At 34.9% G+C, this 24,835-nt stretch overlaps 1 protein-coding gene across 4 annotated transcripts in view; it reads right to left on the minus strand.

Moving 5' to 3' along the window:
- EDEM3 (ER degradation enhancing alpha-mannosidase like protein 3) overlaps positions 1-24,835 on the minus strand; it is a 68,846-nt gene that overhangs the window by 25,126 nt on the left and 18,885 nt on the right. For all 4 annotated transcript variants that reach the window (XM_027611161.2, XM_027611159.2, XM_027611160.2 and 1 more), the window contains exons 4-12: positions 24,296-24,335; positions 19,115-19,227; positions 17,996-18,149; positions 12,816-12,950; positions 10,392-10,497; positions 4,283-4,380; positions 2,548-2,673; positions 2,265-2,348; positions 514-597 (exon numbers count right to left, since the gene is read on the minus strand). In XM_027611161.2, the coding sequence (XP_027466962.1) occupies positions 514-597; positions 2,265-2,348; positions 2,548-2,673; positions 4,283-4,380; positions 10,392-10,497; positions 12,816-12,950; positions 17,996-18,149; positions 19,115-19,227; positions 24,296-24,335 (940 nt within the window). The remainder of the gene's footprint in view (positions 1-513; positions 598-2,264; positions 2,349-2,547; positions 2,674-4,282; positions 4,381-10,391; positions 10,498-12,815; positions 12,951-17,995; positions 18,150-19,114; positions 19,228-24,295; positions 24,336-24,835) is intronic.

The following is a 24,835-nucleotide window of genomic DNA, read 5'->3' on the forward strand; positions in this document are numbered from 1 at the left end:
AAAAAGGAGAATATATGTATACATATATACAGCTTATATATTACCATATACCCACTCATTTATCAGCTATTTATTGAGTACCTACTAGGTGCTTAGGCATTGTATCAGGCACTGGAGCACGTTACACAGAACTTAGCTCTGAAAATAAGCCAGGGATCTGCTTTATGGAATTTCTTAAACACACAACTGGAAAGTTGTCCAACTATGTACCTCAGCCCTTTGATAAAATTTTTAATACCCAGAAAGGTAACAGACATGCTTTAGAAAGCAGCTCTAGAATATAACATTTCTCTTTTTAGAAATGTTTACGTAAATATTTTGAAAAGACACAAAACTTAGATGTCAATTCTTCTCTCTTTCAATAATTATGGACTAGATGAATGAAAACTGTAACATATCCAACCATTATAACATTAAACAAAGACTCTGAAAACCCAATTACTATTATAAGGTGGTGAGATATCCAACACAGAATGGGGACTAAACAGCAAAAAGAGAGGTAAAATAGCTTACTTTATACAAGAAGTAGGTACTTTCTGCAAATTCTGGTCTTAAAGGATGTTGAGCCCAATGTACCCTGAAATCTGTGGTGAATGCCTGGACAAAACAACATATAAATAGGTATAGAAACGTGATTTAAAAAATAAACAAGTGGTTCTAGACTATATAGTAGTTAGATAGTAAGTTAGATCATAAAAAAGTTAAAAATTAAAATACTGATAACAATTTTCATCTATAAAATGAAAATCTTCATTGCTAAAAATCACAATTCATTTTTGTTAAGGTGCTATTTTTACCAATTAAATGTAACTATTTTTGTAAATGTTCATTTTGGCTATTAGGAAGCTTAAAGAAAACTATGAAACTCAGTAATGCCACTAGATGGGTCTTTGTGTTTTCTTCTTTTTCCTTATCTCCATTTTTTCCTCTTAATTATTAAGTCCCTCGTTCTCATATTTCTGTTTTAGCATTTTAGCATATGCTTTCTTTTATAACACCCTCAAATCCTCTGCACAGTGAGACAAGGCATTATTTAAAAATAAAACTAGTTTCACTTGAAATTATTCACTAACAGAGCCAACTGGTTTAAAAAAAAAAATTAAAATAAAACCCAAAATGTTTATGGGAACCAAATAAAACTTCATCTGTGATAACATGTATTTAGTTGAACCTCTGTTTATTCTGAGTGAATATGAATTTTCTACAATGCACAGTCCTACTTACCTGGTCTAATAAAACTATACTTTCTAAAACAAACACTTTAGGAAGCGATCTAAATTGGTGGAATGCTTAGGTATCTCACAGAGTGTAGTAAATAAGCAGGGACAGAAAACATACATGAATTTGGAAATTTTTAATGGTACATTTCTGGAAAGCCAAAATGTGTGCTGTTAAGATTTTGCCATATCAAGCCAGCAAGAATATTACTAATATATAAAAACTAGGCAGTCTATGTGATCAGGAAGAGTGTATATTCAATGTATGTCATTTTCATAAAATAATCTTTAGAAGTAAAGAGTAAAATAAAGTCTCTCTAGCTGGTGGGTATATGTAAAAGTTAGAATGAAACAATATGTATGTAATGGCATAGATTAGAAAAGCCTGGGCGCCTGGGTGGCTCAGTTGGTTAAGCGACTGCCTTCGGCTCAGGTCATGATCCTGGAGTCCCGGGATCGAGTCCCGCATCAGGCTCCCTGCTCGGCAGGGAGTCTGCTTCTCCCTCAGACCCTCCCCCCTCTTACGTGCTCTCTCTTTCTCAAATAAATAAATAAATAAAATCTTTAAAAAAAAAAAAAAAGCCTGAGAAATACTAATTTGGGATTTTTTTTTTCTTACATAAAAGGTCAGCATTACCTTAGACTTCTCTTAATACATGAGAAAAAGGAAAAACATATACAGTAGTGTATACACCAAAAACAAATTAATTAAATAAACTATTTAACCTGGAAAAAAACAAACAAAAAAGAATAAACCAGTGTGCCTAGGTGGCTCAGTCGGTTAAGTGTCTGCCTTTGGCTCAGGTCATGATCCCAGGGTCCTGGGATCGAGCCCCACATCGGGCTCCCTGCTCTGTGGGGAGCCTGCTTCTCCCTCCTAAACTCCCCCTGCTTGTGTTCCTGCTCTCGCTATCTCTCTGTCAAATAAATAAATAAAATCTTAAAAAAAAAAAAAAGAATAAACCAATCCTGAAGATAACATTTGCTGTCTTTAAATCAGCAACTTATAGTATATGTAAATTAGAGTTCCAAAGATGATTTGCTTACCTCTGGTAGGAAATTATGTTTTTTAATCACCTGATATAACATTTCATGAGTTTCAATAGCAGGTCTAATATCCCCCTTTAAGACCTAAAAGTCAACAACAACAAAATTACCTAATAAAATATGAGTTGATTTTATCTAGAGTCATTATATAAACAGAAAAATGTACATTAATAAATTTTAAAATGTGACTCCATTTTGGTAATTCAATTTTAGAGATCACATATGCACTTAATTGTTCTACGTTAATATTAAAAAAGTACAGGTTTTTTTGTTTTTTTTTTACCTGCAAACCTGGAAAAAAGGCGAGCAAAGCATCCATCCAAGTTCGAGCATTCAGCATTGGCTTGTGGATATGCACATCAAGCAGAAGAGGTGGCTGGCTAATGTACCTCATGATGGCATCGTAGTGCTAGAAGATCACAATATGTGTTCATGAAAGTAGATGAAAAAAGATGTATTATTCTAAAAACTGTAATTAAGTCGCACTGTGAAGAAAGTAAACCTGAATTTATATATAAATAAATTTACTATTAGTTAAATATGTAAATATTTATTCTATATGGAAATCTTTCTAAAATATATTATATATAGTCCCCTGTGTTAATTCTGATGCAGAATATTAAAGACTATAATTAATATAGGATCTTCTGAGGGGAGATCCTGTTGTTGTCTTGTGGGATTGGCCCATGGTTGTGGCCAAAGGATGCTCTTATGCCTTCTTGAAATATAGTTACAGGCTTCTGTATTATGGAATTAGTTGCATTTTCTCCTGTGTATAGAAGTTTGGTCCCTTCTCAGCTAATGTAATACTCTGGTGTTCACTACTCAAATTCATGCATCTAATCATTGTTACCACTCTTATAGTCTGTTACATCTGTCTTTTATGTTCTTAAAAACTTTTTCCCCTTCTTTTATCTTCTAGATATTTCTCAGGTTTGACAACAACAGGTTGAGCTGTTAGTCATTCCATGATAATGAGCCAACAAAAAAAAACCTGTCCTCAGTCACCTCAAGAAAATCTTGTTATAATCTTATAAACAATATGTGATCATGTTTTTTAAAGTATTCAAATGGCAACTTATTAGGTCTCTTATTGGTTTTTCCTAACGCACCTATTTTTTAATAACTATTATTGAGTATCTGCTAGATGTTAAGGCACTGTTCTAACACTTCACATGCACTAGCTTATTTAATCCTTCCAATAACTCTATGAATAATATTAGTATTCCCATTTTGTGGATAAGGAACAGAGTCAAATAGTATAAAGTTACTTGCCCAAAGTCACAAAACCAGTGGTACACCAGGATTTAAACCCAAGCAGGACAACTCCCATACTTTAGCCACTATACCATACTGTCTCACAGTAATGTGGGTGAACTGATCGGCGCACAAAGAAATTGTATATGATTTCAAAAAGAATACAGTGATACAGCTGATGAGTTTGCTGTACCGATTTCAATTTGCTTCAATTACAAAGGCAATCCAATCAGGTTCAATAATCCTCCCCCTTCTCCCCTAAAAATATGCCTGCGGTTCTGACCCAGACTTATAGTTATAGAGTTATAGACCTGCTTTTGAAACGAATACTCACTAGTTTCTCTAAATCTCCAAAGCCCTGCCTGCTTGGTGGGATCAAGGACTAGTCCAAACTTCCAAGATTTCAACAAGAATTGGAATCCAAAGGAGAAAGATAACTAGTAATTTATTATAATAAATTCTCTTCCTTGTATAAAAGATGAGGTAAACTCAAATCTACCTATTTTATGACTTACTGGCAGAACTTAAAAACTTCTGATAAGAGATGAAAATAAAACTACTTTGTAAACTAATTTTTGGAATGTATGTAGCTTTGTTCTATCCCTGTCTAACATCATCAGGGAATACTGACAAAAAAACGTATTTTTAACATTTTAAAAAGATTATTTCTCAGATTGTCACTCAGATAATTCAGTTTCTATCAAAATCTGGCACTCAAATAAAATTGGCTCTAAAGTTAATATAAAATTAGATCAACTTACTGTATTAAATCTTTCCAGAAAACTGTCATCTCCAAGCAAGACATAGGCTTTCAACAGATATTCATAATATGAATCAATCCCTGCTCCAACTCCACTATCTATGGAAAAAATACATATAAATGTGATTCTTTATTAAACAAGTCTTAAAAACTCTTGACAGAGCACAAGTGAGCATATTAGTACACTAAGAATGAAACATTAGTCTAAACATGAAACTGTTTAAAGTAAAAGTAAAAATTCAACATTTATAGAAATATTAACCCTACTATATGAATAACAATAGTTCCTTGCTGATGTTTGTATATTTACAAAAGAAGAATCTTACTTTGCAAAATTGGTTATATAAGTCTTATTTAAAAGCAGGAGATACTAGTTTTAAGAAGTTTTTCAAAGCTCATTTTCTCAGTGAGGAACTCCAAAAAGGAGACATTAGAGAGGACTATTATGCATTTTTTTAAACATTTAGATCCTTAATCAGTAAGATATCAATCTTTAAAGTTAGAGATATGAAATCAAGACTGCTGCTGTTTGGAGATGCCAATTTTAATTGCTGCAACTAACATGGTTGTTGGCTTCTTCCTCCAAGATCATCACTGAGGACCAAAGAAAGAAAATAAGAAAACTGTAAGAAACCTGGCAGCATGGGCAGGGCAGGTTGGGGAGAGGGTGGCTTTGGCCAGAGCAGAAGGCAGCCAGACACGACTAAGAAAGAATCAAATAGGGAAACTGCTAGAGCTTTGCTCTTGCTTCTCCCCAACCACTATCTTAAGATACATCTCCTCCTACACTTGCTACAACTCAGGTCTGTGTTCCAGGTCTCCTCAGGAGTAAAATCAGGGCAGCACTAAAATCCTGCATAAGGAATTGAATTAAAAAGGTGGGACCTAATTTTAGACATTCTTTCCCCATAATTCCTGAGGTTGGTGAGCTTACAATTTAAATTATAATTACAATTACAATCTGAGAAATCCCTATACCCAGGGAACATTCAGCATCAATTAAATCAGAATCTCCTGGGGTCCAAGCATTGGTATTTAAAAAAAAAACTTGTTAGAATTCATCCCTAAGAGCATTGGGGATGATAGGGATTGGAATCTGACCTTCCCACAGAGTTAGGTGAAAAAGGAACTATAAACTTATAGGCCAAAAAACACGTAAGCAGCACAACTTTCTAAAAATAAAAAGAATGTGCTGGAATAAGAATTCATCAGAAGGGGGCGCCTGGGTGGCTCAGTTGGTTAAGCGACTATCTTCAGCTCAGGTCATGATCCTGGCGTCCCGGGATTGAGTCCCGCATCGCCTCCGTGCTCAGCGGGGAGTCTGCTTCTCCCTCTGACCCTCCCCCATCTCGTGCTCTCTCTCTCTCTCTCATTCTCTCTCAAATAAATAAAATCTTAAAAAAAAAGAATTTATCAGAAGAAGAAATAATAGAACAGGCACACTTATTTTAAATTATTTTTTTTTTAAGATCTTATTTATTTATTTGACAGAGAGAGACACAGTGAGAGAGGGAACACAAGCAGGGGGAGTGGGAGAGGGAGAAGCAGGCTTCCCGCTGAGCAGGGAGCCAGATGCGGGGCTCAATCCCAGGACCCTGGGACCATGACCTCAGCCGAAGGCAGATGCTTAACGACTGAGACACTCAGGCGCCCCTTATTTAATTTTAAAATTAGCCTAATAGACATACTAAAGATAAGGAAGATATTAACAATATAAAATAAGAAGAAAAAAAATGTTTCAGTAAGCTCTACACCCTACGTGGGGATGGAACTCATGCTCTACCAAACTGAGCCAGCCAGGCACCCCACGAAGAAAAATTTTTAACCAGGCAGAAAGAAATACATGGAATAAAAAATATAACAGTTAAAATAACAAAACAGATGGGATATATAGCAGAAAGGATACAACTGAGGAACAGATCAGCAAACTGGAAGATCACATGTAGCAATCTTCCAGAAGAAAAAAAGGCAGAAAAAAAATATATATATATAAAGATAAGATATAGGGGCGCCTGGGTGGCTCAGTCGTTAAGCATCTGCCTTCAGCTCAGGTCATGATCCCAGGGTCCTGGGATCGAGCCCCATATCGGGCTCCCTGCTCAGCGGGAGGCCTGCTTCTCCCTCTCCCACTCGCCCTGCTTGTGTTCCCTCTCTCGCTGTGTCTCTGTCAAATAAATAAATAAAATCTTTGAAAAAAAAAATAAAGATAAGATATATGGAGGACAGAAACAGAAGTGATTAGGTAACAGGAACTACAAAAAGATTAATAAAAATGAAAAGAATATCTGAAAAATAAGACCAGTTTTCAGCAATTAAAAACAAAGATTTTAGGGCGCCTGGGTGGCTCAGTTGGTTAAGCGACTGCCTTCGGCTCAGGTCATGATCCTGGAGTCCTGGGATCGAGTCCCACATCGGACTCCCTGCTCAGCGGGGAGTCTGCTTCTCCCTCTGACCCTCCCCCCCCATGCTCTCTCTCTCTCTCTCTCATTCTCTCTCTCAAGTAAATAAATAAAATCTTAAAAAAAAAAAACAAAGATTTTAAATAGAAAGGACGTACAGAATATCAAAAGAGGAGCTAAAGAAATTTCTACACCAAAAATTACAGTGACATTTTTAGAAATTTCTCTTTGCTTTTGATATTCTTAGTCTTCCAAAGAGGAAGAGTAGATCACACACATAAGAGCATAAAAATCAGAATAATATCAGATTTTTTAATACAACGTAAGAAGACAACAGAACTGTATTTTCAAACACTCAAGGAAAAGAACTTAAACAGAAAATGATATACAGCCAAACTGTCACTCAAATATGAAAGCATAATAAAATTGTTAGGTATAAAAAGCCTCCAGAAACTATTAAAAGCTAGTGAAAACAGGGATAAATACTTAAGAAAGAAGGGAGACAAATCTAACAGATGTTGCTAGCAATATACAAGGTAAAAGTGACCAAATACCTTGACAGCTTGTTACCTTTAAAGAAAGAGAAAGGAGGGCTGTACTATGCCCAAAAGAAAAAAGAACATATTCATAGTGAGTAAGAATAACTATATAATATTAACAAAACGGAGGGTGCAGGTTGGGGCTGAGGGAGACAGAGATAGGAGAACATGCTAAAGTTCCTGTCTTACTAGGAGGTAAATATGTTTCATTTAATAACAAAAGGATTAAAAAGAAAACCTGAAAGGTGGAACACACTGAAATTACAATTAAGGTAGTATAAGTCCAAATATATTAAAAACAGAAGTAAATGTAAATGGACTGAAATCACCAATTAAAAGACAAAGACTGACAAATTGGCTTTTAAAAAAATCTATAAATTTTATAAGAGTTACACTTAGAGCATGAGCACCTGCAAAGACTGAAAGTAAAAGGACAGAAAAAAGTTATCAGGCAATTAAGCAAAATAAAGCTGATGTAGCTATATTACTATCAGATTAGACTGTAAGACAACATTATTAGAGATAATCACCACATAATGATGAAATATTTTAAATCATCTGTATTGTTTAAAACAAAACATACAAAAATATTTCTCTCAACTAAGGAGAGAGCTATTTTAAATGAATGCACCCAATAAAATAGACTAATGCACCCAAAAATATATATAAAGCAAAACAGAACTACAGGGAGATATTAATAAGTCCACTATCACTATCAGAAATTTTATCTACCTTTCTTAATTCTTGGTAGGTCAAACAGAAAATTAGCAAAGATCTGAACAACGTTAACTGAGCAAACTGACATATACAGAAATCTCTACCCAACATGAGAAAATACACACTTCTTAAAGCACATGCAAAATGTTCACAAAAACCAGCCATGTTTGGGGCTCCTGGGTGGCTCAGTTGGTTAGGCATCTATCTGACTCTTGGTTTTGGCTCTGGTCATGATCTCAGGGTCCTGAGATCGAGCCCTGCATTGGGTTCCGCACTAGGCATGGAGCCTGCTTAAGATTCTCTCTCGACACTTTCCCTCTCCTTTTGCCCCTCCCCCTGCCCCATGCACATGCATGCGCGCGCACTCTCTCTCTCTGGGGAAAAGAAAAAAAAAAAAATGGCCACGTTCTAGACCAAAAAGAAAACGTCAATAAATTTTAATGGATAATTATCACATAAATCGTATCATATAGGTATCAATAGTATTCATTAAAAGTACAACTAACTGAATAGAAAATGGTCAAAATACAAGATCATCAATATCAAAAGGGAAACCTATATGACCAATAAATACCAAGAAGTGTTCAACATCATCAGTGATCCAAAGAAATACAAATCAAACTACAATGGGAAATCATTTATATACCTATTTCATTGGCAAAACCTTTTGAGTCTGATAATACTCAATGGAGAGGATGTTGATCCATGGGATCTCTCATATTTTGCTAGAAGTATAAAGTGGTGAAACAACTTTGGAAAACAGTTTTGAAAACAATTTTGACATTATCTCCTGCTGAACATTAATTTATCCTATGATCTAAAAATTCCACTCCTCCATACATAACCAAGAAAAACTCTTATACATGTACAACAGGAGAAACATACAAATATTCACGGCACTACTATTCACAATAGTAAAATCCAGGACACAATCTAAATGCCTAGATTGTGGTTCATTCATCCAATAAAATATTATATAGCAGTCCAAAAAAAAAAAAAACCTACCCCTTTATGCAAAAATATGCATGAATCTTAGCAATACATTAAGTGAAAAAAAATTCTCAAAAGTATGCATGTGATATGATTTTATAAGGTTTAAAACAAAAAATACACTTTTTAAGAATACATAGAGATGCAATAAAACTTTATTAAAAGCAAATGATCAGTAGAAGATAAGAATGCTATTTCAGTCAGAGAAGGCAGAGGTATGGGATTGCAGAGGTAGAGAGAGTCAAGGATCATACACACAAGTGTACGTTGTCAAGTAATCGTCCATTTGTGGGTCCTTATTACATTATTAAAAATGAGAGACACCTGGGTGGCTCAGTCAGTTAAGCGTCTGCCTTCGGCTCAGGTCATGATCCCAGAGTCCTGCGATCGAGTCCCATGTCGGGCTCCTTGCTCAGTGGGGAAACTGCTTCTCTCTCTCCTACTCTCCCTGCTTATGCTCTCTCTCTCTCTGACAAATAAATAAATAAAACCTTTAAAAAAAAAATGCCTAAGTAAAATGGGCCATGCATGGACCAATGATGAGTGTGTCAAAAACCAAGGATTATGATTAATTTAAAATTAATCCTAACTAATTAATTTGTACCTGAGTTCCAAGCAGGTTAAAAAAACAGAAAAGAAATGGCAGAATTCTGAAGCCAGAATTCAGATTAGTTTCAGAGACCATTTAGATAAAATTTGGAAAAATCTTACATAATACTAGATATTAATTACAATAATCTAAGAATAAATATTCTAGTATATTTCCATTCATCTATGCTCTATAGGGGTGTCTTATAAAGATAAAGTTATATATATATATCTTTAAAGATTTTATTTATTTATTTGACAGAGAGAGACACAGCAAGAGAGGGAACACAAGCAGGGGGAGTGGGAGAGGGAGAGGCAGGCTTCCCACTGAGCAGGGAGCCCAATGAGGAGCTTGACCCCACGACCCTGGGATCATAACCTGAGCCGAAGGCAGACGCTTAACGACTGAGCCACCCAAGCGCCCTAAAATTATATTCTTTATATAATTTTATATCCTGTTTGTTCATGTAACATTTATCTCATGATTCCAATTCATTTCAATAACATCTACTGATAAATTATTAAATGTAGATTTCCACTTAGTCTGAGGTGACTGAGGTATTCTGATTCTCTAGTTCTCAAGGAAACTAGTTCTAGTGTTTCATCTATATCCTGTATCTATAATGCTATACCCATTAAGGTATGAAATAAAACAGTAAGTCCATCTAGAATAAGGGTGCTATTATTTGGTCCCAAAGAAGAAAATCAGATTAAAATAAAATTCCAGCAATCTGGTGAAAAATGATTCTTTATACTGTCCCAAAGATTATTTTAACAAATGAAAATCCTTTATTTCCCAACCATTCTGAGGATGTGAGGGCTTAATTTAAAAAGGCCAACTTACATGGAAAAAAAAAAAAAAGCCCAACTTACATACCTTTTCTTACCCAATCTCCAGTATGAATATTTATAGTCACACCCACTAAGTTACTACTTCGCTGTCTTTTTTCCCAGAGAAAATCAAGAGCTTTTCTTGCATATTCCTATAATTAAAAAAAAGAAAAGCATACTTGAAGAACTGCACGTCTCTGGCAAACAGGAAACAAAGAAACCAAAGTCAAAGGCTCATAGAATATTTTAAGGATTATATAAAATTCCTATGATAATCATTTATAATATACATTAAATTTCCTTACAAGTCAAATCTTGGCTCTTTTTCAGCCAATCAAGCCTAGTTAAAAAGAATGAGTCTAAAAATACTATTTAGTGGCAGTGATCTCACTTTGAGATCATCATGTTCGTCTATACTTGTAGTGCAAGTTCACATTCACATACATGTATTAAATTATATTAATTGCTACCATAATTAAATGCACTTGTTCAAATAATTTCTATCATTTAAATACAAAGTGAAAATCTCCTTACATACTCTTATTTAGAGTATGTAAGTATGTAAGTATGTAAGTATTTAGAAGAGAATTCCAAAGTTGGTATGTCATCTCTGAAACACAAACAAGCATTTCAGGAGCCCACTTTTGACATAGCATGCAACTTTGTTAGTGAAGAGTAAATAAATTCACTAGTATTCATTTGACAATACCAAACCTAACCTTATGACACCATTTTTCTTTTTTTTCACTTATTTTTATCCAGTGGCCACTAAATTAAAATAATTTCTGATCAAATTCTTAGCTTTGGATAAAAAGATGTTATAAAACATAACAGCATAAGACATGTACAGGAGAGTTTCTAAGTTAAACTTAATTTCAGAACATGAATCTATTTAGCATTGGAGAAGTACTTCTATAAAAGAAAAAAATCATTAAACCAATTTGCCACTTTGCAGATTTAAGAACAGAGTATAAAATAGTCTTAGTTCTTGAATTAATTTATTTATGCTGAAAACAAAGCAGACTATGGCTTTAATTAAATGCTATAATTTCAGAGCCAGAAAGTTTAATAAAGATTTTATTTCCCTGTTCCTATGTTACAGCTAAGAAAACAGGCCCAGTGAAATCAAAGTTTAAAACTGAGTTATAGAATATGAGAATTCATATCTCTTTATATACTAGACCAAGTCAGCAAACTTTTTTTGTCAGATAGTAAGTATTTTAGGCATTATGGGTCCATACAGTGACTGTCACAATTATTCAACTCTTGTCACTTTAGCACAGATGCAGTCATAGACACAAATAAATAAATAAGCATGGCTGTGTTTCAATAAAACTTTATTCACAAAAATAGGCAGTGGCTAGATTTGGCCCCAAGGCTGTTGTTTGCCAACCCTGTATTAGATCGATGCTGTCAACTGCATCAGGTTGCTTCTCCTACAATAAATTACTATACATTCATAAAGTTAAAGAGATCATAATTTTCAATAGATTTACTCATAAGTACAAAATATGCCAGTGGAAAGAGTATGGGCTTTGAATTTAGAAAGGCATGGATTCTAATTCCAATTCTACTCATTCACCCATAACTGTGCATCATATCCTCTTTGAATCTCACTTTCCTAACCTATAAATGGATCAGTATCTCAGAGTTTCTAGTTCAAATTAGACAGTGCAAAAGTGAATATACTTTTCAATGAAAGGAAAATATGTCAGCAAAGTACAGAATAAAAATTAAACCAAATATGATAAGTCTGTCCTTGACACTCTGAACATATAGACGCACAAAGACCACTTGACTTGTTTTACTTACACTCAGATCCAATGTCTCTAATGCTGGTATATATTCCCTATTTCTGCTTGCTTTATGTGTGCCATCTGCTGAATTTTTAAAAATTTTCCTAAGTCATATGTTTGAAAAAAGAAGGTTTTTGTGATACTATTGCACACAATGACATGCTTCAACAAATAGATAAAATTAAAAGTGTGAGACATAGTTAGTCTACAACAAATTACTTGGGGAATATTAAGTCTTTTGGATAAGAAATAACATTAACCTTGGGGTAAACAAACTTACAGATATGACTCTATCAAGACAAGTGCAAAAATTTCACTGTTTCAGTGAAGTTTTCAGAAAACCAACAGACCATCTAGAAGTATACCAAATAAAACAAAAAGACAGTTTTTCATATAAGACATTTGTGATTGCAAATTCATATAATATGGCTAGACTCTCCTAAGAATAAAGCTAAAAACAGTTTGTGAAAAAATGCAAGGTTGTATTAATATATATCTACCTCACAATGAGTTCTAGGTTTTTTGATAAAAACCATATGATGGAATCTAGACAAAAGTTCACTAAAATGACAGTAATCCTCCAACTGATAATCCTCATACCTGAGCGATGAAAACAGGATATAAAGTTAGTTATGCCCAATACCCCAAAGATCAAGACTATATGAAAAGCAAACCTCAAATATTGTTGCTCCTGTGAATCGACTTAAGGCGGCAAACTCAAGGATCAAGGTACCCGCACAAGCTGTACAGGTATCTGTCTCAGTTCCTGTTCGAGCTTCTGGTTTTCTGACACCAAACTTTAAATTAATCTAAACAAAATCAGAAGATTATCATTAGCAACTATGGAGAGAAAATGGCTTCTGGATAAGAGATTATTTTTCAATCAAGATTTTTCATCAAATCATGGAAATAATTCATAAAATATCTAAACACTGAAATCTGATGATCTTTGTGACTTTCCAATTTAACATGTAGAGAAGTATATTCTACACATATAATATTCATGGGGTAAATAAGTTTTCCCTTATTTCCTTCCTCAATGAGACCAAAATTCAGTACCCATATAAGAATTACATAGAGAAAATACCTTCTATAACAATTTTATTCTCTGGACAGTTTGAACTAGTCAGTATAAGAATAAGAAACTAGACTAGCTCTAAAAGAAATAAGATTTAATTGAGAATTTATGAAAAACCAATACTATCTTAGTCCTTCACAACAACAAACTAAGTTATAGTATATATTTAAAAGGGGATTAAGATTTTGTTTACATGTTTTAAAAATTTTGAAGTATAGAGTACATTGCTTTGCTGACAGGCTATCAAGCAACACAAAGAAAATTTTTTCAAAGAAGTTTTTTTTTTTTTTAATAATTCAAAGCCAAATTATACTACATTATAAACCTAGATTAACCAGAACTAAACGGACTAGAAACTGATTAAAACTCGCATGGTCTTCTGAAGTCCAAATAAATAACAAAAGAGCAAGCATATACCAAGGATTCCACATAACAATAAACAAAAACATCAAATACAAATATTTCCAGATCAGTTATTATCCAGACTCTATAAGGAGAAGTTCAAATAAAGTCATAGTTCAACTTATCTGCAGAAATCAATTGCTGGGTATGCCTATTACCTTAACAGGGTCCAAACACTAAGAATAGCTAAGCAAGGAGACAGGGATAATACCCACTCACCACCAATAAACAAATAACAAAAGTGAAATGTAGGTGAAACATGAGGAGTGGATTGTTATGTTGGCCATTCACCTCACTTTCCAAAATGTCACTTTGAGGCATTTTATATCATATTCCATGTCTTATTAGCCTAGAAGTATCTCTCTGTCCCCACTCAAATTCATAATTATCTCTACCATTTATAATGCTGAAAGAATAAATGGCTTTAGGTAGTTCTGCCCCAAAAACCGGAATGGAAATCATCCCTTGTCCTTTTATGTTACCTATATCTCTACCAACAGAATTAAAATTGATGTTAAGAATAAACTTTAAGGGGCGCCTGGATGGCTCAGTCAGTTAAGCGACTGTCTTCAGCTCAGGTCATGATCTCAGGGTCCTGGGATGGAGCCCTATGTCAGGGTCCCTGCTCAGCGGGGAGTCTGCTTCTCCCTCTCCCTCTGCCGCCCCCCCGCACCTGTGCGCCCTCTCTCTCAAATGAATAAAATCTTAAAAAAAAAAAATAAACTTTAAAATGAAGACATCCTCAATAATAAAATATTTACATTAACTGCGCTAAGGTAAAGTGTAATAATTTTTATAAATATTTGTAATAAGAGTCAACAGTGAAAAATATTTTCTGGTTAATTCTATTAATTATTACAATTAACTGATCAGTAGTTTTCTACTATGTGGAGAGTATTAAGATACAAAGTAACTGAAAAGATCCTTGTTCTCGGGGAGCTTAAAATCCAGACAGAGCAATTAAGACAGATATATAAATGGAGACGGGAACTAATAATGGAAAGTCATAAATAAGCGCCAAACAAATGGAACTAACAACAAACGCTAAGATCTAAAAATCAGAGGAAATATCACTGATATTTGATAAAATATCACTGGATTGGGAGTAGCCGAGGGCTAACAAATGGAAAAGTCCAGGGAAGTAGTCATGAGAAAGCAAAGGCAAGACAGGAAACATTTATATCCCATTTTTAGTATCTTTTCTCTTAACAAAAAAAAAAGGAAATACTTTGACTCACTGAAGTTCTGTACATTAAAAATATTTAAGATGGTTGTATACTGCATTATAGTCTTCACTGTCCCAAGATGGTCGCTACTAAATGATGTAAAAGGACTATTTCTTAATACAACTATCCATAGTATCATATCATTTCCATCTCGTACGCTGAAGATCTGCGTTATTAAACAACTTCCAAATGGAAAACCTCCAGGAGGCACTACCAGTTCTATAAGACAAGGAGAAAGTGTTGAGTGCCTTTTTTGCTTATGTTAATCCTCTTGCTGAATTTTGCTCTAGAGGCTGGTTAGATAAACTGCAGTCCTCCTGACTAGATCTCAGAGGACAGGTGTAGAAAGGGCACTGGTAGGAGCATCCATTTAGTCATGTAGAAGTTAGAAACAAGGAGCTTATTGCCCTTTACTTGAACGGCTTCAGACAAAAAGGGTTAAAAGTATAATAAAGGTTTTGTACTTAGAAGGAATTTGGAACCTGGTTTCTCCCTCCTGGTCCTATGTCCTGGAATCACAAAGTAGTTCTTAAAAAGAAATGTTTTTTATTAAAAGGTAGAAGTTTAAATTATCTACACTAAATTTACCTACATTATATATTTGCTATACCCAAAAGACCCCTAAAATATCTACAAAATCAAAACGGAATTGCCATTAACCTTGTGTTTTATGGATATAATCACCTACCTGACCTTAGAAATGAGGTCTTAAATGAAAAACTGGCAAAGTGCTTTTAATTAACGTTGAGGAAATGGCATCCCAAAGTGTGGACTACCTCTAGGGTTTATGTGTAGATGTAACAAATGACCATTAACCACTAAAATATCATTTCTGTCCAGCAAATTCTTGAGTTAAAAACACTAATGCAGTACTATCAATTATGTATGCATATCTAAGAGAGACTGTACACATTTTCATGAGTAAAAGCTCATAAGTGTGAAGAAAGCAGGATAGGAAGATACTTAGTTTCTGTCTGTAGTCCTCTTCTAAAAAGCAATTTTTTAAATTTTCTTGATACTTCAGAGTATAAGAAAATAATACATTTTCTTTATTTTACAATACTTAGTAGCTACTGTTTTAATTCCTCTCCTGTTTCTCATGTTATGACAAAAGTGAAGAAATGCTAGATTCCCCAAAATTTAGCACCTCCAATTATAACAAAAATTAAAAGTATTTACTAACAGTAAATTCAATTAAATAAACATTTAGGTTATTTGAAATAACTTTGTTTTTAATTTTAATATGCTAATAAAAACATCAAGTTTCACCACACTAAAAAGCAAAGAAATTCACCTTAAAACAAGACTCCCAATTTTTCTCATTCAATTGGCAAAATAATAACAATACACACTGTTGGCAACAGTACAATAACACATATACTTTTATAAAACAGTGAGTAACTATAAAAGTAGAACCTTTCTGGAGAACAACTGGACAATAAGTACCCAAAGCCTTAAAAAACATTCCCTATTTCTGTGACTTACTATTTCCTCTCCTAGTAATTTATCCCATGGAAGAAGAGATCTGTATAAAGATGTTCACAGAAGAGCTATTCAAAATTTCAAGAGTGAGGAATTTAAATAAGAGATTTAATAAAATAGTCTGTTTCACTAAACAAACAAAAAAAGTGTTGGTCACAATCCACTAAGTTGGTGGGTAATATAATATGCTATGACCTCCAGTTTGAAAAGCACTGCTCTATATCATGCTGTCTCTCCAGTCAAAGGTTTCTTGATGGTGAAAGTGAGTCTTACTTGATTTACAGTGGGAGAAAAGTTATTCCAGGTAATAGAGATGACAGGCCTAACAGCATGGAAATGGAAAAAAACAAAAAACAAAGAAAAACATACCTTAGGTGTTTGGGGGGACACTAATAGATTCTTTTGGCTGAAATGGAACACTCATTTCATTGGGGCGTGAGGTTCTGAGAGCAGGTCAGAAAGCCTATGGCCAAACCATAATGAATTCTGAAAGTTAAAAGATACTCTGTACAATAGGGAGTCAGGAAAACTTCTGGAGGTAGTTTGATAAAAATTGTTTTAGTAAGATTAGTTTTGTTAAGTCTCTAAATAAACCAGAGAGAAAAGAGAAAGATAGGTATTTACAATAGTTTAGGAATTATATTGGTTTCAACTAGCATAATTTTTGTGAAAAATTATCACAACTCAGTAATGGCGGAGGTGTCTAACTTGGACAAGAGGGAGAGAGCAATAGTATTAATAAAGAAATAAATCAGGGACGCCTAAGTGGGCTTAGTTGGTTAAGTGTCTGCCTTCGGCTCCAGTCATGATCCCGGAATCCCAGGATCGAGCCCTGCATCGAGCTCCCTGCTCAGCGGGGAGGCTGCTTCTCCCTCTGCCCCTCACCCCACTCATGCTCTCTCTCTTGCTCTTTCTCTCAAATAAATAAAAAATAATAAAGAAATAAATCAGCATAGGAAGTTCCTTCCCTATTCAATGGCTTCTTTCCCTTTGCTTTAAATATAACATTGTCTTGGGGGGAAAAAAAACTCCCTCAACTGACTCTGCTGTACCTCTCTTTAACTACCAACACAGAAATCTCAAAATGAATGGTCCTGTGTTTTCACCTAGTTTGAACCCTTCCCTCCCCTTTATTCTCCCCGACATTACATCCTTTAAGGCTCTGTTTGCATCTAATTCTCCTACTGTTTTCTAAAACACCTCCTTTTGAGGCTCTAAGATTTCATCACACCACAGCTCCTACTGTGTGGTTCTCCTCCTGAGTCTCTGCACTCTCTCTTTCCCACCACTCTACTTCTTCCTTATCCCTTCTGTCCTGTGTTCTCTCCACATCCTCTTCTGGAGAGCCAGCACCCACTCTCACTGTTTCAACTGTATCTTCTGCACAAATAATTCTGTGCCCAAATTCTAGTCTGGCATCTGTCTCTTCCTTCTGCAGCATAACCTAATCTGTTACACGGTGACACATAAAAGCCTTAAATGAATCTAAACTCTCCTACCACTCAAATGCAAAACTGAAATGTCAATATAAATGTTTTATATAGCTAAGAAATATTTTTCTTCAGCCTCAAGCAGGTGAGGAACAATGGCTCCAATTACAAAAACTCATTTTTTTAAGACAGCAAAGAAGTACAGAAAGACTGCCATATTTTTCAGAATTACTTACTCTTGGATAAGGAAGGCCACTGGTAGTATTGAAAGCTGGTAAAAGTTTGTAACCCAATTGCTTTGCCATTTGGAGAAGTTCATCATTGTACCACTGCATGTACTCGCCTTTTTCTTTCAGCATGATTGCCAATGAGTGTCCACCCAAAAGACCCCTACAATCAGAGATGAAACATTATCCACCTCTTACAGATACTTAAGTCACCACCTCAAAAAGATGTGGGTATCTTGTTATCAACAATTTAGCACACATAGGAAAGACCTCAGAAGAACTTTTTTTTTTTTTTTACCTAACTCTGGCTACTCATTTTATGGCGAAACACAGACGGTACAAAAAAGTTTTAGATATTCTATCTGCTGTAAAGTGTTTGGCATTCTCAAATACCTTAAAATTTCTTAAAGCAGATCCTTAACAAAAAAAAGAAAGAATATCCTAGAAATCACTTATTTTAACAAACCTGACATTTGATTCTAACAACTTTTAAATTTAACTTAATATCATGTAATCTTTAACTCTTACAGTATAACATTAAAAAAATCTCCCCAACGTTATATTAAACAGATTAACAAACTCTGTGAAAAGCTACGTAAATATTTCCTAAACTGAAAAAGACTCACTTTACCTGTCTGACAAAGGAAATGTGTTACAATAACATAAAAGTAACCAATAAATATAAAAATTTAATAATATTGAAACTTGAATTAATAAATCCCATAATTCAATATTTTTAAATGTCCTGAGAGCATTTCAAACTGTTCAGTTGAGAGGTAGCATTATACATTTAATTTCATTTGGCCTGAAGAGGTGCTGGCTAAGATTAGCAAACTATGTAAACTAGCAAAAAACCTGAGATATAGCTAATATGCAAATGTTCAACCTCTAATCCTTTTTAAACAAACATGGGATTACCTTTGATTTGAATCTGCAACTATTTCCAAAGTCTGCTGCTGTCTGTGCCTGATACAATGCAAGGTCATCCCACAGCCTCTGTTTCATAATATCCTAACTTATATCTTTTAAACATAAGAAATATCTTGCTTTATTACCATCAAGAAATAAACAGTATACCCTAGGCTTTTCTGTTATTAAAATTATAGCTTTAGTGTCTTACATACTTACCCAAGAACTCTGATGTTTGTTTCAAAGACTGATACAACTACATCATTATCTAAATTAACATCTCTTAAAACTTTTCTCACCGCATCTTCAAATTCTTTAGTTTTATTTAATACCTAGGAGAAGAAAATTATGAAAATAAAATTCTTTTCCAGCAAGTCAAAAAGAAATAGTGTTAGAATGAACTACTAAATGCAAGTTAATACATTAAGACTCTAAAAAGTGACACATACAAAATGTTTCCCTTAAGCCTCTGATAAAAACATGGTATCTAAAAACCCCCCAAAATTAAATGCCTACATTATAAGGAATCTTTATATATTTCTTTTTTAGGTACAAGGAAATCATTAAGACTTTAAAACGATCATCGTCAGAACTGTTAACTGGTTTCTTAATATATAACCCATGACCTAGAGCTACATGAGATGAGCTCTACCAGGATTTGGTTTCCAAGTCAAAACAACACAAAAACCATCTTATTCACCAAATATTATTTTAAAGGTTGATTACTCTCAAAAGAGAGCACATCCTTCAGAGAAATGACTGACTGATCCTAAACCACACACAACCTGCCATCTTTACCCGTGGATGCCCTGACCCCTAACTTAGGAGGAGTATAATATTGTAATCAAGAGCAAGCCCTGTTTTGAACTCTGTTTCTTTCACTCACTACCTGTGTAATCTTGGTCAAGTGACTTCCAACTCTGAGCCTCTTCCATCATCCATAAAAAGAATATCTACTCTTAAAGGACTGTTTTCTTAAATGAGGTAATATAAGAAGTATTTTCAGTAGAGTGCCTGACTTAGTAAGTAATTAATATCATTACTGTTATTATTATTACCATGGGGGTCTAGAATCCTGACTACGTTAAGAATTCTGTGGATTCTTGCAATCAGTTCCACGAAGGGGCCAATGCATGACATAGTTGCTTTGATTTTTCAGTCAAAATCAAGGATGTGTCAGAAAGCTCTCTTGCTCAACTATTGACCCCAACAGTCAAAACCAGAAATAGGCAAGACCGCTTAACTCATGCTCTAGCTACAACCCATTGTGCTTACTGCTTATCACACTTTCTTGAGTCATTGACAAGACATTTTGCAGGGACCAGAACATTCCAACTGCCAGATCAGAAAAGCCCTGATACCTAGAACACCACACTCTACATGTCCCCTTCCCTGCCCATGATCATGGGCTGAACACCTTCCGACACCCCGCCCCCAGCCCATGATCACACCCTCTGCCTGCTCTCTTTTACATACCCCTAACCCCCCACCTCTCCTTATAAAACTCTAGGTGTCCACCGTGTCTGTGGAGAGGTCAGTTGTTAAGGCCTGTGCCTGCCACCTCCCCCAGCTGCCAGCACCTGAAATAAATCTCTCCCCTTCTCTTTTCCAAACCTTCCTCTCTTGAGTTATTGGCTTCTCTTGCCACAAATTTACCTGAGTCTGTTAAACAACAGTGTTGGCACACCCAGCCAGGAGCTATGCTTCTGACTTGTCCAGCTCCCTCAGCATTCCCAGGAAGGGAGCAGTTGGCCGAGGCAGTGTGCCAGGCCTTACCTGTTCATTTCCTGAGTTAGCAGTTGTGATAGATTGTTCGGTAACAGCTGCATAATTACATGTTATTTAGACCACAGATCCATTATCTCCTTTACTTGTTTAATCTTTTTGTTTGATAATATTTTATAGTGCTTTTTCACTTGATTTCTTTCTTTAAAAGATTCTAATTTAGGTATAGAACATTCCAGAAGAATATCTGACTAAAATTCAAGTAAAAGTAAAATTTAAGGTAAGTCCTGAATAAAATATACTATCAAGCCTGCCTTTAAAGTGACTGCTTTTCCTTGTCAACCTCTAAATCCATGTCAATTCTGCAGCAACAAGTGCAGATGTATACAGCTCTGAATCACTTTTAGAATGAAACACAACTGTGCTACTCCCAACTCACCTACACATACACTTTTTAGTATCATTTTGTTAATCTTATTCTTCTTCCTAGGTCTATCTCCTGAGAATTACTCCCCAAAATTATACCAATGTTCTTTGTTTCAAAGGAGAATAAAAGTGAGAAGAGTTCTCTTTGTCCATAATTAGTGAGAAAATTCATTCCAACTGCTCTATTACTTAATAAGATTTTTAAGCTCCTAGCGGATAGCAAAGATGAATTCAGGTCTCTTCCTTTCCCTCATCATCTTTAATTTGTTTTGATATCTTTCTTTCTACAGATTTCATGGCAATGTAGAATATAAAGATAAATTTAAATTTAGTTCTTGGCTTCATTGTATCAATAAAAACTAGATGGCTAGAATTAGGAACAAGAGATTAAATTTAAAGATCAAACTATGACAACAGGAAGTCTACTTAACATATTATGGTATGACCAAAATAAAAATAGTAGAGTTGCATGTACTGTCACACGTGATATGGTCTATTAATATTTTCAAATAAATCACAAAATAAAAAAATAATCACAAAGTCAAGGCAAAGTAAATTAGAAATATTTAATAAGTGTGGGGCGCCTGGGTGGCTCAATTGGTTAAGCGTCTGCCTTTGGCTCAGGTCATGATCCCAGGGTCCTGGGATCAAGCCCTGTATCGGGCTCCCTGCTTGGTGGGAGGCCTGCTTCTCCCTCGACCACTCCCCCTGCTTGTGTTCCCTCTCACGCTGTGTCTCTGTCAAATAAATAAATAAAAATATTTAAGAAAAAAGAAATATTAATAAGTGTATCAATAAAATGTACCAAAACAATTCCTTAAATGTAGGAAAAATATTTCTAAACTAATTCTTCTAATTAAAAAGAAAATGTTTAAAATAGTAATAAAAATTCAAAGTGAATTTTTATGTTTCAAAGTTATGATGATATGTAATAAGTTACTTAGGTTATTCCTACTTGAAGAGACTAAAATTTAAAGAGTTTATAAAGTATCATTTTTTTAAATGTAAGACTTTATCAATCTTTCTTAACTCTTCTTGAGGGTAACTTCAACAAATAGGAGTTACTTATGTGAATCTGAATCCAAAGATCAGTAAGAAATAATACCTTATAGTTCATAGGAAACTTAGATATCTAGTCTAGGCCCTTCTGAGGTGAAAACAGGAGCCCAGAGAAGTTAATTAATTTGACCAAGGTTGCAAATATCATTATTATGTTTCACTTCTTGTTACTACCTGCCACAACGAGCCAGAACTCAAGTTTATACCACACATTATGGAGAATATAGTCTGCTAACCAGCAAGAGCAGCACCACCAAGTGGCAGCTTATTAGAAACACAGATTCTTGGAACCTACCTTCAGTCTATTGGATCAGAATCTGCATTTTAGCAAGATCCCTAGGTGACTTGTAATACATTGAAGTTTAAAAAGCACTGTATCATTATACAGTATTTCTCAAACTTTAGCATACATCGGAATCATCTGGAAGCTTGTTAAAAAACAGACTGCTGGGCCTCCCTCCCAGACTGTCTGATTTAGTATGTCTGGGATGAGGCGCTAGAATTTTGCATTTCTAACAAGCTGTCCGGCGCTGCTGCTGCTGCTGGTCCTTAGATCATATTCTGCGAATCAGTGTCGAAGTATACAACTGGTAAAACCTGAAAGATAGAACTTTTGTAATAATTAATGACTACTCAATTAGAAGCCAACAGATTTCTAAATTTAGGAGTTATGCAGCCTGAAACTACCTTTTTTTCCCGTCATTTCTGATAAGATTTTTTAAAGCATATGATACCCGAGGTCCATGTTTAAGAAAATCAACTTACAGGGAGATGATGGGGAATTTGCTATCTGGAAGGATAAAGCCAAGCTAATAGAATGAGAAACAAAGTTAAGTTCACCTATGGTCTTTGCTAATACACAGCTACTGCTCCTCACGTACTCCCCCATGTCAAAGTAGACCTGGGGAGGATAACCCAGCTACAGCTGTAAGTACACCACTTGGCTTCTCCCAGGCTGGCCATCTGTGCCTCCCAGCATATTTTGTTTACCTTTGTCTTTTATTTGAGAGGAAGCCCTAGTATAGCAGAACACGTAGGACCACCAAACCAAAAATAAGGCACACAAATATTCTCTCATTCTCACAGTCATGATAATGACTTTAATCTCTGAAAAACGGAGTCAACATTTGAAACCCTGACACAACTGTAAAAGTTGTATACAACGGCAGTCCTCACAACAGAAAGGTCTTCTCAACCAAGGTGGCACTCTATAGACAAAGAGAAGCTTTAAAGGCATAAATAATAATGCCCAGCCCCACTCCAGAATAATTAAATCAGACTAACTTGGGAGGCGGGATATTTTTTAAAACTTCACAGGCCATCCTCCTAAGACACAGGTATAGAAGGAAGGAGGGCAGAGAAGGGAATAGGAAATGAAAAGAAAAGAAAAAGAAAATGCCCAGTGAAAAAAGAACGTGGAAGCAACAGTGGGACGAAGAGCTTAGTTCTGAAAAATTCCTGCCACCCCAAAGATTTTTTTGTTTTTTAAAATATTAATCAGTCCTTGAGACATTTACTCAAAGTTGAGACCCAGGTCTTAAGGAAAATTCTGAAACAAGCCTACTTTTAATATTGTAAGTGATCTCAAAGTAGAAAATTAGAAAGATACTGTATTTAGAAATCATGACATCTGGAACTCAATCTTTCTCCTCTGCCATTACAAACCATCCCAACCAGAATTAATTAAAATGATTTTGTATCCCATGAGGTCAAAAAGGATTGCCAAGTAGTGATCACTTGGTGCTAAAAATCACTGGTGGGAAAAAATTAATTTTTTTAATGACCATAAGAATTCTAGTTTAACAATTTCAGTATCATTGTAGCATGCCATTCTGGAACAAGAATATCAGTGGTATTTTCTAGAATTAATTTCTTCCAATAGCTTCAACCTCCTTGTATAATGGGGAAACAACCTTCCTGATTAAAAGTGCCATCACGTAAGTTAACATGCCTATAAATTATTTCAATATCTCCATGATTTCTGCATACTTTCATTTGATATTCACATGACATAATCAACTCAACAGTGTGAAATAACTATTTAGAAGCAAAGCTTCTATATAGAATTATAGAATTATAAATTCTGACTTCTACTTCAGACTTACTGCGTAATGACTGTATTCATAATATTTTGAGTGTACAAACTATGAAATTTATAAAATAAGTAAATTCAAGAGGAATCAAACCTACCACAAGAGTGTCCAAAGAATCAATCAGTGTCAGGGAAAATCTGAGAAACAAGTATAATGAGATACAAACCATTAGAATTCTGAATTTTATCCATGAATGTATAAGCAGATGTATCTATGCCTTATTGACTGGTAGTTTCTATTAGCTAGTACTTCCATGCATCTATAGTACAATGTAACCTATAAAGTACTGAAGGCACCTGAAAAGGCTTAACATGACATTTAATATTCAGTGTATCTACGTATCTTTCAAAATGAATAGAAATATTAACTCTTTTTTAAAACAAATAAAAATATTAAACTGTCAAGGTTGCCTGGGTGGCTCAATCAGTTAAGCATCTGCCTTCAGCTCAGGTCATGATCCCAGGATCCTGGAATCAAGCCCTACACTGGGCTCCCTGTTCAGCAGGGAGTCTGCTTCTCCCTCTCCCTCTGCCCCCCACCCCACCCCCTGCTATACTCTCTCTCAAATAAATAAAATCTTTAAAAAATAAATATAAAAAATACTAAACTATCAACACTTTATAATGTGTCAATGACT

The sequence above is a fragment of the Zalophus californianus genome, chromosome 10, assembly GCF_009762305.2.
Source record: "Zalophus californianus isolate mZalCal1 chromosome 10, mZalCal1.pri.v2, whole genome shotgun sequence".
In the NCBI taxonomy this organism is placed as follows: Eukaryota; Metazoa; Chordata; class Mammalia; order Carnivora; family Otariidae; genus Zalophus; species Zalophus californianus.